The sequence below is a fragment of the Scyliorhinus canicula genome, chromosome 16 (genome assembly GCF_902713615.1).
Source record: "Scyliorhinus canicula chromosome 16, sScyCan1.1, whole genome shotgun sequence".
NCBI classification, from domain to species: domain Eukaryota; kingdom Metazoa; phylum Chordata; class Chondrichthyes; order Carcharhiniformes; family Scyliorhinidae; genus Scyliorhinus; species Scyliorhinus canicula.
The window spans coordinates 43574406-43589307 of NC_052161.1; the positions used below are offsets into that span (position 1 = coordinate 43574406).

At 48.3% G+C, this 14902-nt stretch overlaps 1 protein-coding gene across 4 annotated transcripts in view; it reads left to right on the forward strand.

The window, feature by feature from the left end:
* The window catches only part of mgmt (O-6-methylguanine-DNA methyltransferase), a 487398-nt gene that overhangs the window by 126641 nt on the left and 345855 nt on the right, over positions 1-14902 (forward strand). For 2 of the 4 annotated variants that reach the window (XM_038822140.1, XM_038822138.1), the window contains one exon: positions 10608-10747. In XM_038822140.1, the coding sequence (XP_038678068.1) occupies positions 10608-10747 (140 nt within the window). Of the gene's footprint in view, positions 1-8386; positions 8733-10607; positions 10748-14902 lie in introns of those variants that run through there. The other 2 variants (XM_038822137.1, XM_038822139.1) reach the window with 2 other exon arrangements.

The following is a 14902-nucleotide window of genomic DNA, read 5'->3' on the forward strand; positions in this document are numbered from 1 at the left end:
GCCAGTGTAATGCACCCACTGCAAATCAAACTAATTCAGTTAAATGGAATCTATGCGCAGAACACTGCAATTTTCTGCACATTTTGCATTACTGTAAAATCAAAAACAAATTACCACCATAATAATTAGCAGCTCTGCTCCTTTACATCTCAGACCCCCAAACCACTATGGAAGGTTCATAAAACTCTTAAAGGAGTTTGGAGCCTTCTCAGGCTACAAACTCAACCTGAGCAAAAGCAAAGTCTTCCCAGTGAACCCGAAATGGGAGGAGGGCAGAGCTGGAGGGACTATTGTTTAAACAAGCCCAAAACAAATTCAGCGACCTGGGGATCCAAATTGCCCATGACTGGACATGGATCCACAAATGGAACCTGATGAATCCGGTGGAGGAAGTTAAAAGGGACCTGCAGAAGTGAGACACACTCCTACTTTCACTGGTCGGGAGAGTGCAGATGATCAAAACGAATGCCTTCTTCAATACAGTGGATAAATTAATCATGTTTTTTGTGTGGTGGGGAGTGGGGGAGGGGGGGGCGTGACACAAAGAAGCAGAGGTTCCAAAGAACAAAAACAACATGGGAGTGGCCTGGCAGTTAGTGGTTAGCTCTGCTGCCTCAGCTCCAAGTCCAGGGACCCGGGATCAATTCTGACCTCGGATGACTGGCTGTGTGGAGTTTGCACGTTGTCCCCATGTCTTTGAGGCAATGTCTCCAAGGTTGTGGGGTGAGGGTAGAGCAATGCCCAAAGGTGGTGGTCTTGGGGGTCTCCGAGCAGCCAGAACTCTTTATGGGGAGAGGGGTTGATGCCCTAGCCTTTGCTTCCCTAATTACCCACAATAATCCTGCTCGGCTGGCGAATGGCAGCATCACCCAAAGCTGCCGACAGACTGTCCAACTGGAGAAGATACAATTCCCCATCCATGGGTTAGAAGAGGGCGTGGAAGCCACTCACCAACTTGTTCCAAGACCTGTCCGTAGCCAGAAACCACTAATGGGGGGGGGGGGGGGGGGGGGGGAGAAACGAGAGGAGAGGACAAGGGGGAAAGGAGAGAGGAGAAGGGAGGGGTGGGGGTGAGGGGAGGGCAGGGAGGTGGGGGTGAGGGGAGGGCATGGAGGTGGGGGTGAGGGGAGGGCATGGAGGTGGGGGTGAGGGGAGGGCAGGGAGGTGGGGGTGAGGGGAGGGCAGGGAGGTGGGGGTGAGGGGAGGGCAGGGAGGTGGGGGTGAGGGGAGGGCAGAGAGGTGGGGCTGAGGGGTGGGGGTGAGGGGGGGGGGGGGTGAGGGGAGGTGGGGGTGAGGGGAGGTGGGGGTGAGGGGAGGTGAGGGAGGGGAGGTGGTGTGAGGGAGGGGAGGTGGGGTGAGGGAGGGGAGGTGGGGTGAGGGAGGGGAGGTGGGGTGAGGGAGGGGAGGTGGGGTGAGGGAGGGGAGGTGGGGTGAGGGAGGGGAGGTGGGGTGAGGGAGGGGAGGTGGGGGTGAGGGGAGGTGGGGGTGAGGGGGGGGAGGTGGGGGTGAGGGAGGGGAGGTGGGGGTGAGGGGAGGTGGGGGTGAGGGGGGGGGAGGTGGGGTGAGGGAGGGGAGGTGGGGGTGAGGGAGGGGAGGGGCAGAGGAGAGGTGAGGGGGAGGGGAGGGGAGGGGGCAGAGGGAGGTGGGGCTGAGGGGAGGGGGCAGAGGGGTGGGGATGATGGGAGGGGCAGAGGGGAGGTGGGCGTGAGGGGCGGGGGTAGGGAGAGGGCTATGGGGAGGAGAGGGAGAGGGGGGTGAGGGGGGAGAGGGAGAGGGAGAGGGAGAGGGGGTGAGGGGGGAGGGGGTGAGGGGAGGGAGAGGGGGGAGGGAGAGGGGGAGAGGGGGGAGGGAGAGGGGGAGAGGGGGGAGGGAGAGGGGGGGAGAGGGGAGGGAGAGGGGTGAGGAGAGGGGTGAGGGGAGGGAGAGGGGAGGGAGAGGGGAGGGAGAGGGGTGAGGGGAGGGAGAGGGGTGAGGGGAGGGAGAACAGTGAGGGGAGGGGGAGGGGGAGGGGAAGAGTGGTGGGGGTGAGGGGAGGGGAAGAGTGGTGGGGGTGAGGGGAGGGGCAGAGTGGTGGGGGTGAGGGGAGGGGGAGGGGAGGGGAGAGGGAGGGAGGGGCAGAGGGGTGGGGGTGAGGGGAGAGGAGTGGGGGAAGCGAGGTGAGAGGGGAGGAGAGGAGTGGGGGCAGTGAGGGAGAGGCGAGGAGTGGGGGGAGGCGAGAGGAGAGGAGTGGGGGAGGCGAGAGGAGAGGAGTGGGGGAGGCGAGAGGAGAGGAGTGGGGGGAGGAGAGTGGGGTGGGGAAGGGAGGGGAGAGAGCAGTGAGGGGAAGGGAGAGGTGGGGGAGAGGGGTGGGGAAGGGAGAGGAGTGTGGGGGAGGCAAGGGAGAGGAGAGGAGTGGGGGAGGGGAGAGGAATGGGGGAGGGGAGAGGAATGGGGGAGGGGAGAGGAGTGGAGGGAGGGGAGAGGAGTGGAGGGAGGGGAGAGGAGTGGAGGGAGGGGAGAGGAGTGGGGGGAGGGGAGAGGAGTGGGGGGAGGGGAGAGCGGTGGGGAGGGGAGAGGATTGGGGGGAGTTGGTTGGGGGGGGAGGGGAGTGAGGGTGTGGGGTGGACTGGAGGGGAGAGGTGGGGGAAGGTGAGGAGAGAGGAGAAGAGTGGGGGCGAGAGGAGAGGTGAGGGGAGAGAGGTGAGGGGAGAGAGGTGAGGGGAGAGAGGTGAGGGGAGAGAGGTGAGGGGAGAGAGGTGAGGGGAGAGAGGTGAGGGGAGAGAGGAGTGGGGGGAGGCCAGGGGAGAGGGGGGAGGCCAGGGGAGAGGAGTGGGGGGAGGTGAGGGGAGAGAGGAGTGTGGGGAGGCGAGGGGAGAGGATAGGAGTGGGGGCCAGGGGGGAGGAGGAGTGGGTGAGGGGAGTTGGGGGGAGGGCGGAGAGGAGTGCAGTGGGTGGAGAGGAGAGGAGAGGAGTCGGGTGAGAGGAGGAGAAGGGGGAGAGGTGTGGAGTGGTGGGGAAGGGGAGAGGAGTGGTGGGGGAAGGGGAGAGGTGTGGAGTGGTGGGGAAGGGGAGAGGAGTGGTGGGGGATGGGGAGAGGAGTGGAGTGGGGAGTAGGGTAGAGCAGTCAGGTGAGAGGAGGAAAGGGGGAAAGGAGAGGATTGGGGGAGGGGAGAGGAGTGGGGATGGGGAGGGGAGAGCAGTGAGGGGAGGGGAAGGCAGTGGGGGAGGGGAGGGGAGAGGAGGAGAAGGGGAAGCAGAGGAGAAGGTGGGGGGAAGGAAAGGAGGAGTGTAGAGAGAGGAGTGGGGGGAGGGGAGAGGAGAGGAGTGGGGGGAGGGGAGAGGAGAGGAGTGGGGGGAGGGGAGAGGAGAGGAGTGGGGGGAGGGGAGAGGAGAGGAGTGGGGGAGGGGAGGGAGAGGAGGGGAGTGGGGGAGGGAGGGGAGAGGAGAGGAGTAGGGGGAGGGGAGAGGAGAGGAGTGGGGGGGAGGGGAGAGGAGTGGGGGGAGGGGAGGGGAGAGGAGTGGGGGGAGGGGAGGGGAGAGGAGAGGAGTGGGGAGGGGAGAGGAGAGGAGTAGGGGAGAGGAGAGGAGTGGGGGAGGGGAGAGGAGAGGAGGGGTGGGGGGATAGGAGAGGAATGGGGGAGGGGAGAGGAATGGGGGAGGGGAGAGGAATGGGGGAGGGGAGAGGAGAGGAATGGGGGAGGGGAGAGGAGAGGAATGGGGGAGGGGAGGGGAGAGGAGTGGTGGGGGAGGAGAGGGGGGAGGGCAGAGGAGTGGTGGAGGGGAGAGGAGTGTGGGAGAGGGAGGGGAGGGGAGGAGGGGGGGAGGGGAAGGGAGAGGAGTGGGGAGAGGAGTGGGGGAGGGGAAGGGAGAGGAGTGGGGGGAGGAGAGAGGAGTGGGGGAGAGGAGAGGAGTGGGGGGAGGAGAGGAGAGGAGTGGGGGAGAGAGGCGAGGAGGGGAGAGGAGAGGGGTGGGGGGAGTGGGGATGGGGAGGAGAGGAGTGGTCGGTGAGGGGAGAGGAATGGGGGGGTGAGGAGAGGGGTTAGGGGAGAGGAGTTGGGTGAGGGGAGAGGAGTGGGGATGGAAGGGGAGAAGACTGGGGGAGGGGAGCAGAGCGGAGTGGGGGAGAGGGGAGAACAGAGGAGTTGTGCGAAGGGAGAGAAGAGGTGTGGGGTAGAGAGGAGAGGAGTGGGAGGAGGGAGTGGCTTGAGGAGGGAGTGGCGGGAGGAGAGTGGAGTGGGGTGGGGTGAAGGGGTGTGGGGAGGAGGGGATGGAAGATGGCACAGTTTATGGTGGTATTCGAGGAGGGGGATGATGCGGATGGTAGAGGGGAGTGGAGGCTTAACCCTCCAGTCAGAATTGTAAACAGGAACAACCGTGGATTAAACGGGTCGATTAAGTGGTGTTGGGTGTTTGCACACCTGAGAAGTTGAAGGTGGCGGTGATCTTATTACAGAACACACACCTCCTGGGTAAAGGATCAGGTTAGGTTGAGGAAGGGATGTGTGGGTCATGTATTTCACTCGGGGTTTGACTCTTAAGTCATGGGGATTGGCCATTTTGCTGACCAAAGGACAGCATTTTGGGCGTCAAGGAAGGGCTGGACTTGGGGGTGGGGGGGAGATAGATATGTAATTGTGAACGGGGTGCTGGAGCGGACGCTGATGGTGCTAGTCAAAGTTTTCACACTGAATTGGGATGATGTGCCGTTTGTGAAGAGTTTCTTGAACTTAGATACGCACCAGTTGATGATGGGTGGAGATCTTAATTGTGTGATGGAACCAAAGGTGGAAAGGTCGAGCCCCAAGTCAATGGGAAGATTGAGGATGGTGAAGGAGTTGGGGAGAGTTTGTGCAACGTATGGGAATGGTTGATCCATGGAGGTTTCGGAACCCAGTGGGAGGGAGTACTCCTTCTCACACCTGTATAAGGTGATTTCAAGAATTGATTTCTTTGTGGTGGAGAAGGTGAGGCGATGGTGGTGGGCGAGGGAGTCAAGATCAAGGAGGAGTCCAGTAGGGATTCTAGACTGAGGGCTATGGTGACAGCTCTGCTACCACTAGCTCCGGGCAAGTATACGGGGAGCCCGGTGGCACAGTCGACAGTCAGAGTGTGGAATTAGTGTGGAGACACTTTAAATTGGAGGGGAATGTCGGTGTTGATACCACTTTGTGGGAACCATAGGTTTAAGCCGGGGGAGATAGATGGAATGTATGGGAAGTGGAGGGAAGCAGTGCTGGTGGGGACGAGGGACTTGTACTTGTAAGGGATGAGTTGCGGGAGAAGTTTGAGTTGCCGAGTTGGAGTGGGGGACTTTGCACAAAGGGAGTGAAGGACATTTCCCAGGTTACAGGAGTACACCTTATTGGAGCAACTGCTGCTCCCAGATGAGTTGGGAGAGAGCAGGATTAGGGATATATACAAGTGGTTGGGGGAGCAGGAGTGGACACTGGTGGTGAGGATCAAGGGCAAACGGGAGGAGATGTTGGGGGCAAGATATGCTGGGGACTGCGGTGCGAGGCAATGCATAGAATGAATGCAATCTCCTGCGCGAGGATGAGCTTGATTCAGTTCAAGGTGGTCTTCAGGATACATATGGCGAGGATGTGTGGCTTCTTCCAAGGGGTGGACGATGAGTACAAGAAGTGTGGGTGAGGGCCAGTGAATCATGCGCACATGGTCTGGGGTTGCAAGAAGCTGGAGAGATACGGGGAGGTGGTGTTTGGGACGTTATCTCAGGTTATTGGGATGGGAGTCAGGCCGGACCCAATGGTGGCAATCTTTGGGCAATCAGATGTGCTCGAGGGGAAGGTTGTGTCCTTCGGCCCTCTAATTGTGCGGTGAAGGATTTTGCTAAATTGGAGGTCGGGTACGCTACTGGGGTGGCGGCCTGGCTGGGGGACTTGTATGATTTTCTCTGGTTGGAAAAGATTAAATTTGAGGTGAGGAGGTCAGCGCAGGGCTTCGAGGCATGGTGGGAGTTGTTCATGACGATGTTTGAGGAACTGTTCGTCATGGGGCGGGGGCTGGTAAAAAGGGAAAAAAATTGTACAAATTGTGGATTGTGAGCTTGTGGAGTTTTTGTACATGTTGATTTTAACACGTGTTTGGACTAAAATATATTTTTTAAAAACTGATTGCCAAGGGTCCAATGATTTCTGTCTGTCTTGGCTGATGTCAAAGTTATCGAAGATAAAATTCCAGCCAGTGGGAATGATGTGGTCTTAAGTATACTCAGGTAAGGTCAACCTACTACACGCTGGTCCGTGTTGGACTGGTTATGAAAATTAATCCCAGTAGAGCAAGGATATTTTATCCATTTGGATGAACATTATCAGCCACTTGTTTAACTGTGAATTTGTCATAAAAATATTAAATACATAATTTCCACTATAGCTTTGATACATTAACATATTCTATTTGGAAAATTAAAATATGAAGTTGTGATTCCTTTTGTATTTGGAGAACAGGCCAGATTTAACTTCACTTTCCCATAGCACTGATAAACTTGTATTTGTTCCAACTCTCCAGAATAGGAAGCAACGGCAATTTTATTTTGAGCTTCAAGAATGAAACCAGCTAAATTAAATAAAGTACTGAGTTCAGGGAGTGAGTCCAGGACAGTAATTTAATCCCAGGGTTCAGTTAATATTCATAAATCACTGATGTCACAGATCTGAACACCTTGATTATGGGTATCCATTTTCAAATATATAATTGTGTTGTTTATGCATGCCAAGGTGACATGTTGCAATAGGAAATCAACCAGTTCTTTTCCACATTTTCCTCCCAGTTAAATGACAAAGGATTCCAAGACATTCCATTTTATCTTAAAGAGGAGGCCAGAGTTCTACCTATCGATGGTGTGAGTCTTCACTCTTGAGCGAGGAACATATTTTTCAGTGCACCTCAATTACGCTGACCAGATTATAATGGCTGTGTAACTTGCATCCAAGACTCACCTCGATAGCATCACAGTGACCCTACTGTGTGTGTGTGTGTGTGGGGGGGAGATTAAAATTGCCCCCATTGTTTCAAATTAATGGCTGTTTTAGATCAGGGAGTAGTTTAATTTGCTGGATCTTTCTCTACTGGAATAATGATTGAACAATCAAATCTCACTTTAACTAAGGGATCTTCAGGGAATAGACCAGGTTTTGTAAATCAAGTTGTTTTGTACACTTGAGTTATCTGATGTAGATTAATAAGTTTTTCTTTGCTCAAGTCCTTTTCATCATTGCTTTTCACCATTGCATAACCTTTTTTAAATGTAATTTTGTTTAGGACAATATATTCTTAATTGCAATATATTTATCTTCCCTATTTCTGTTTCCTTGCATATACATTTCTAATTATACTTCTCAATGTCATGCACAAGTGGCTGATGTTATGTTTTGTAGCATTTTCTGTACATCAGTGATATTGTCATATGACACAAGTGTTAAGAGTAAGGCAAAGGAAATGCCAGTTGGTGCCATCACAGTTAGTACTTGTGTGAAGTACAATAGCTAAGAAAACAATAAAATTGAGCATACAAAAATGGTGAAACGACCAGATGTTCTATCGAGACTGCCCTTCACAGTCATGGTGTATTAGCCATCAAGATTCAGAATAGACCCCACCACCAACAACAATGTAATCTCCTGTGGAAGGCAATAAAAAGTGTTGCTTAAAAAGGCTAATTTAGAAAGAATGAAATCTGGAAAGTTCTTCTCCGACTCCTTTCGAGTATCAAAGCTTGTCCTTGAGAAAAAAACATAAACAGTGACAACTAGAGACAACTAGAAAGTTTTTCTGTGAACAGTTCACTACTGGAACGGCACTGAAGTTACATCTAAGGAATCATTTAATTTTCTTTATTAGGTATTAATGTTGGGCTCCTATCAATATTAGACAAGGGGAGCACTAAAAGGACTGAAAGGACCATGTATCTGGCTCAAAGTGGCGTCTGAGAATTGTACTACTTTAAGGTACAATTGAAAAGTATCACCAGTTTGTGTATAATTGTCTGTATTACAGCCCATGGCTTTAGACCTGAGGGAAAGAAACCTAAACATGGCAACATCTAGGCTCTGTGGATCTGACGATGAGTGCCATTTCATCCAATGCCAGAATAAAGCATTGACCAGACCAGTCAATGTACGTGGGAAAACTAATGCTGTGCCTTTCAGATGATGTTGCCCAGGGCAGCATGTAGATGATAAGTAGGAAGTGACCAAGAAGACTTGGTGAGAGCAGAGTCCCAGTGCAGGAGTAGGTTGCAGACAGGTCACAAAGGAGAGTTACCTTTGTCACAATAACATGTGATGTCACCCATTACGAGACATTTCGATACTGTGATTTTTTTTGGAAATCCCCTGATTGAAGGTGTTCAAACACAGAGTTCTGGGAAAAATTAGAATGGTAGTTTCCAAGGAGGATGGGGTCAACGGTTGGGGTTTTCATTTGAGCCGAAGGATGATGACAGCAGATTCAAAGGAGAGAGGGACAACTATGGAGAATGAGCCATTTAGGGGGAAGTTGGATGATCAGCAGTTCAGTGGGAACAGGAAGTAGGTTTCATGGACAAGGCAAGCCCAGAGAAACCATGAAGGGAAATGGAAGAGAAAGTTGAGAGTTGACGGTTAGGCAGGCAGGAGCATTTTAGAAAGTTTGTCCTGTGGATGGAAGGGAGAGGTGTGGCTGAGGCAACTAATCGGATTGTCTCAATCTTGGTGACCAAGAAGTCCATGATGTCCGTGCTCATACTGTTGGAGGTGAGGGTGGAGAGGGAAGAGGGGTTTAAGAAGACAGTTTGTTGGGGAGCAGTGGATGGTTCACATATGCATACCTCATTTCTAGCATCTGCTCTTGTTATCCTTTAAGGAATGATTTTGACGTCTAGACTATTCCGTATGTGGCAACTATAACTCAGTAAATAGTATTCTCACTTCTGAGTCAGAAGTTTGCAGTTTAAGTCTCAAAATCCGAGGAAGCATTTTCATGCAGTACATTTCTTGCTGCATTGTTTAAGCTGCTACCTTTGGATGTGATGTTTAAAGGAAGGCAGTGGCGTAGTGGTATTGTATCTTGATTTGCAATCCAGAGACCCGGTGAAATTTGAATTCTATTAAAAACTGGAATTAAAAGTCTAATGATGACCATGAAACCATTGTTGATTGTCATAAAACCCTATCTAGTACACTAATGTGTTTTAAGGAAGGAGATCTCATCCTTGCCTGGCCTAGATGTGATTCTAGACCCTCAACAATGTGGCTGGTTCTTAAATGCCCTCCGAGATGGGCTATAAATACTGGCCCAACCAGCGATGCCCACATCCCATGAATGGATAAAAGAAAAAAATTGCACTAAGACTAAACCTACCCCCTCAGGTGGGTGTAAAATATCCTACAAGACTGTGCGTAGAATAACAGTGGAATTCACCCTGTATCTTGGCCAATAATCAACTTCTGAAACGTCACCAGAAACGTTGCTCTTTATGGGCACTCACTCTACACAAATTGGTGGTTGTGTTTTGCACATTACATCTCTGACTGCATTTTAAATGTATTTAATTGTAAGACACTTTGGTATGTCCTGACATGGTAAAATATAAGCCACAGTCTTTTTATTTTTTTCATAGCGTGGCACACAGACCTTCATTCTCTTCACTTACTTTTTTTTACAATTTAGAGTACCTAATTATTTTTTCCCAATTATGGGGCAATTTAGCATGGCCAATCCACCTAACCTGCACATCTTTGGGTTGTGGGGGTGAAACACATGCAGCCACAGGGAGAATGTGCAAACTCCAACGGACAGTGGGCCAGGATCGAACCCGGGTCCTCCGCCCCGTAGGCAGCAGTACTAACCGCTGCCCGCTCTTCACATTTTTAATGGGGAATCGGAATACATATAACACAGTAAAGTGCCAGTTCAATCTCCCAAGGTATACCACCACTGTATAAATTGGAGGCTAGATTGACAAGACACACAATAGGAGGCATCAAGGGAAAGCATGATGGTCTTTAACATTAGGGAGATTGTTCAAAATATTTTTTATCAATGTTGGGAAATGTGCAGTATAATTTGGGGAAAAGTGAGGGGGTGCCTATGAGAAGGCAGAGCAGGATTTTTCCTGAATGTGAGCTGTGGTATTTCTGGAGCTTTGTCAGCAAAAATGAGTTCAGTTCCTTGCCAAAGGGGAACCATGATAGTAAGACTCATTTAGCTGAAGGTCTCCCTTGTGAGCTCTGCCCACAGCTGGCTAGCATCTGGCACAACTCAGTTATTGCTTTGTGAGGGAAGTGCAACCTCATCTAGCATCGACGCATTGTTAGGTTGAAGTAGAGGTGTGGGTACCAGTGGGGTGGGGGATGTGGTCTTGGGAGAATTGGGGAGCTAAAAGAAGAAAATAGAGTATTCGATGAAAAGGATTGTAAATGTATAAAACTAAACAGTCAAATTAATGTTTTGTTTCCACCCGCAATATTTTGTATCTAAAAAGCTACCTTGTTCAAATTTTTTAATACAATTACTGAACCATAAGTGCTCAAATGATTAATATTGTTTAAAAATAACTCTTGGCTGGTGTTGGGACAGAACGAGTGATTGTTTAAGCACTTATAAGGACCAGTGATTTGTTCATGTAGGTTGCCAAGAAGAAAAACACAAGCCACTGCAAGCAAGTGACAGCAGCTCTGCAAAGTCCTATTGGTACCATACAAGTATCCGGCTGTGAAGAAGGCATTCACTCTATTGAGCTCCAGGAGGGTTTTGTACCCAACGACAGGTGTGTATGTTATGAATGGCCTTCATATATTTGATTAATTAAATTATTGACCGAGAAGAAAGGACCTCCATGTCATAACACATTTGATCAAACCAAAGCTCTTTTTTATCAAATAATAAAGCAAGAGCTTACGTTGAATTAATGAACAGGTTTTAAAGAAAAAATCTCTGAAGTAACACAAGTGAATTGTTTAAATATCTGTGTGTGTGGTTTGCTGTCACTGAGTCCTTATCTTATCTGCGTTCTTACTAGAAGTGAAGTTTAAGCCAACATAAGTTATTCACTAAATTAAATGGAAAATCATCTTGTTGATCATTTTGTAACATGAAAGTTGAATCGTAAACTTTCAATCTGAAGTAATTTTAAAGAAAATTACCAGCACTGGAATGGTATGGCACCATTTGTGGTTGCAAGAGTCTTACAAAAGTCAAATGAATGTGCTGAAATATAGACCTGAATGTTATAAATAGAAACAGTCAATCTCATTCACAACAACTAGAATCTCTTTTAATAAACTCATTATAAATTCAACCAATAATTGTGAATGAGAATTTTGACTGTCTGCTTAAGATTGGATTACACAAAGATTACATTAAAGAATAACGTCTGAGTTTGTCTTCTAGCACACATTGCAGCTGTATTCAATTGAGATCACTGAGTAAAGTATGAGAATTGTTCTTTGGACAGGCATTGCTGAAAAAGTAATCTGAACAATGCATTCTGCTTTAATGCACAAACAGTCTAACAGCTTGTTATAAGGTAGTGACGCCAATGATTTAAGAATCGTTGAACATATGATTGTATCGCACCACCATTTGCTCCCTGAAAACTGGATCTCACAGTTAACCTTCTTGTGATTTACACGAAGTTGCTGCATGACCTTCTGTCATATGTTTAATGGGACATGAAAATTTAGTAATTATCAGAGTAAGCATCCTTTTAATGATGTCATGGTTGTCAATGATTGTTGCGCAAACTGTGTTGCCCAGAAAGTAAATACTTCTAACTGTGGAGATTCATTCCTTCCAAGTTGTGATTTTGTTTTTTTACATTATGAAAATGTTAAATGCAATTTTAAAAAAAATCTTATTTTTCATTTGTCTCCTTCCTTTCAATCAAATCATTTCCCCTTCTTATTTTCCTTTCTACATCTAATTTGAGTTCAATTCACTGACCGCATTTCTCTTTCTTTCTCCATCCTACTCATTTTTTCTCAATTTCTCAACCTCATTGGCTAAGGAGATGCACTGTTCTGATGTTCACCAATATTGTGGAATTCAGTTACCTTCGCCGTGTCATTATCCACTGGCACCTCCACCCCTCCAGAAACTTTGTGGGCAAAACCTTTCAGATGTGGTCTTTCACAGTGCACAAGTACAACAATGCCACCCTGGAATCTAATAAATGTGGTCCTTTTCAGTAGCTACTGCCCGTATCTGTGTTATGTTTTAATTGGCTTGAATAAATTGTGAGAGTGAGAATTTTTCCTTAGAGCTGAACTGGAATGGATTGTGCATGTTTCAAGCTGAACCAATAAATGTAAATTTTTTGACATAATGAAGCATTAAAGTTTTTTAAAATCTTCTATATGTTGGAAGATGCTTACTTTTGAAGTTGCTGGGGATCAGTATGTTATGTTTGATCCCATTTGATGGCATGCTGAACCTTATGGCTGCATAATGTGTATTATTTTTAACTGAGGCAAGCCAATATCCTCAACCCAATCATTGAAAAATCCCTTAGTAGTGTAATCTGTTCCACTAATATGCTTCATTTGGTACAGCAAGCATTTTCTTTTACATCATTTACTATTTAGGATGAAAAACAATGTCCCAGAATTTGTATAATCAGCAGATTGTGTATAATAATTAGACTAGGTTCCTAACTGCAATATTGAGTCTGGAGTTTATGAACGTTGTTTTTCGATTGACAGTTTTTATTTGAGTACACTGCTTAACAATTACAGGATTATAGAAACATTCAGCAGAGATATCTGAGAAAAATGGTGTTTTAGATTATTTTGACATGGCTCATATTGTTAAAATGAATGACACAGCATTAATATATTAGATAACAGCTTTTTGTGCTCATAATTACTGGTGGAGTGCGGTTAAATTATTAGAATTCTGAGTTCAGAAGGATGTATATCTGAAAGTAGCCATTTGATATACGGCAGACAGTTCTAAAATTGAAAATCTTTTTCATTGAGATGTTCAGTTGTTTTTTAATTTAAAATACTTCCTAAAATAGTTATGTAATTAAATATATAAGGAAGAATATTATTTTAAAATCTTTGTATTTTATTTCTCTGGTGTTTTCATTATTTCTAAGGCACAAAGTAGGTGAATAATGGAGCTAAATTCATCTTTCATCATTTCTTTAGAGGCTAAAAAAAGCTATGTTTGACTGGGCAGTTGGCTAGTTTACTGACAAATAAGTGCCTTGAGACCTATGGCTATTCTTAAAATTATATTCTTTCAGCGTTTTGGGCAATAAGCAGAGACAGAATTAGGCAGCGCACTAGGATCAAACATATTGGCAATGTCAATAGTTTAAAAATGCAAATAGCTCCTGGGTCACTGTCCATGTGGAGTTTGCACATTCTCCCTATGTTTGCGTGGGTTTCACCCCCACAATCCAAAGATGTGCAGGTTAGGTGGATTGGCCACGCTAAATTGCCGCTTAATTGGTTAAAAAAAAAATTGGGTACTCAAAATTTATTTTTAAAAATGCAAATAGCTGATATAATATGTGTAGTTAAAAAAAATGTAAGTGAAGTGTTTGACTAGTGTGGCACAGTTACAAACTTTGTCTCAATCTCAAAATAAAATGAGAGTGGTTGAGTTGGAAGTGACTCAGGGAGGTTTCCTGGCATATGGGGTAGGGAATCACTACTTGGCAACCACCACAACAGAAAACAATCACTTGATAATATACCTTATCTTTCCTGCAGAATTGTGACGTCTAGAGTGGTAAGATAGTCAGCATGGCACTCGATTGAAAATCGTATTCTGCTGCTACAGTCAATTGTTGGCAAATCACTGGAGTCTAATCATGTAGTCTTTATTTAGACACGGGAAGCTTCTCCAAGTTTTTCAGTCTGTAATAGATTTCATAGTGGCATAGTTTAAGATGCCATAACGAAAAATAATAATTAATCATGAAAACCATTGTGTAACTCACAATTACATAAATGATTCCCCCTCCAATAGGTCTTATCTGCTGAACACCTACGTACAACAGCTGGCCAATTGTCCATCACCAGAAACCAGCCAGCTGTCTTGCTGGTTGTAGCTCACCAGTAAAAGATTAATGAGGCTTGAATCTGAAAGTCGTTCCGGACTTCCAGATGTTGCATTTGGAGGCACTACTCTTGCATCGCTGATATCTGACCCATTCGTGGCAAAAATTGAAGACCCACACTTGACATTTGACACACATGAAATTTTCATCCCTTAACCAGTGTCGTTATTTCTCAACTATCAACACCAATAAACAACTATTAACAACTATCAACACCAATAAATCCCCAAAGAATACAGTACTCGACAGATACCCTTGATAAATTCCCAAACAACATCCAGAAGACAAAATACACAGAGATCAGGGGCGAAATTCTCCCCTACCCGGCGGGGCGGGGGATCCCGGCGTAGCGGAGTGGCGCCAACCACTCCGGCGTCGGGCCTCCCCAAAGGTGCGGAATTCTTCACACCTTTAGGGGCCAAGCCCTCACATTGAGGGGCTAGTCCCGCGCCGGAGCGGTTGGCACCACACCGACTGGCGACCAAACCAGCTCCAGCGGCCTTTGACGCCGGCCGCCCGGGCTGGCCGAAAGGTCTTTGCTGGTTCGCGCATGTGCCAGTGCGTCAGCTGCCACTGACGTCACCACCGACGCATGCGTGCTGGGGGATTCTCTTCCGCCTCCGCCATGGTGGAGGCCGTGGCGGCGGGGGAAGAAAAAGAGTGCCCCCACGGCACTGGCCCGCCCGCCAATCGGTGGGCCCCGATCGCGGGCCTGGCCACCGTGGGGGCACCCCCTGGGGTCTGATCGCCCCGCGCCCCCCCCAGGACCCCGGGGGCCCGCTCGCGCCGCCGATCCCGCCGCCACAGAGGTGGTTCAAACCACGGCGGCGGGAGAGGCATCCCAGCGGCAGG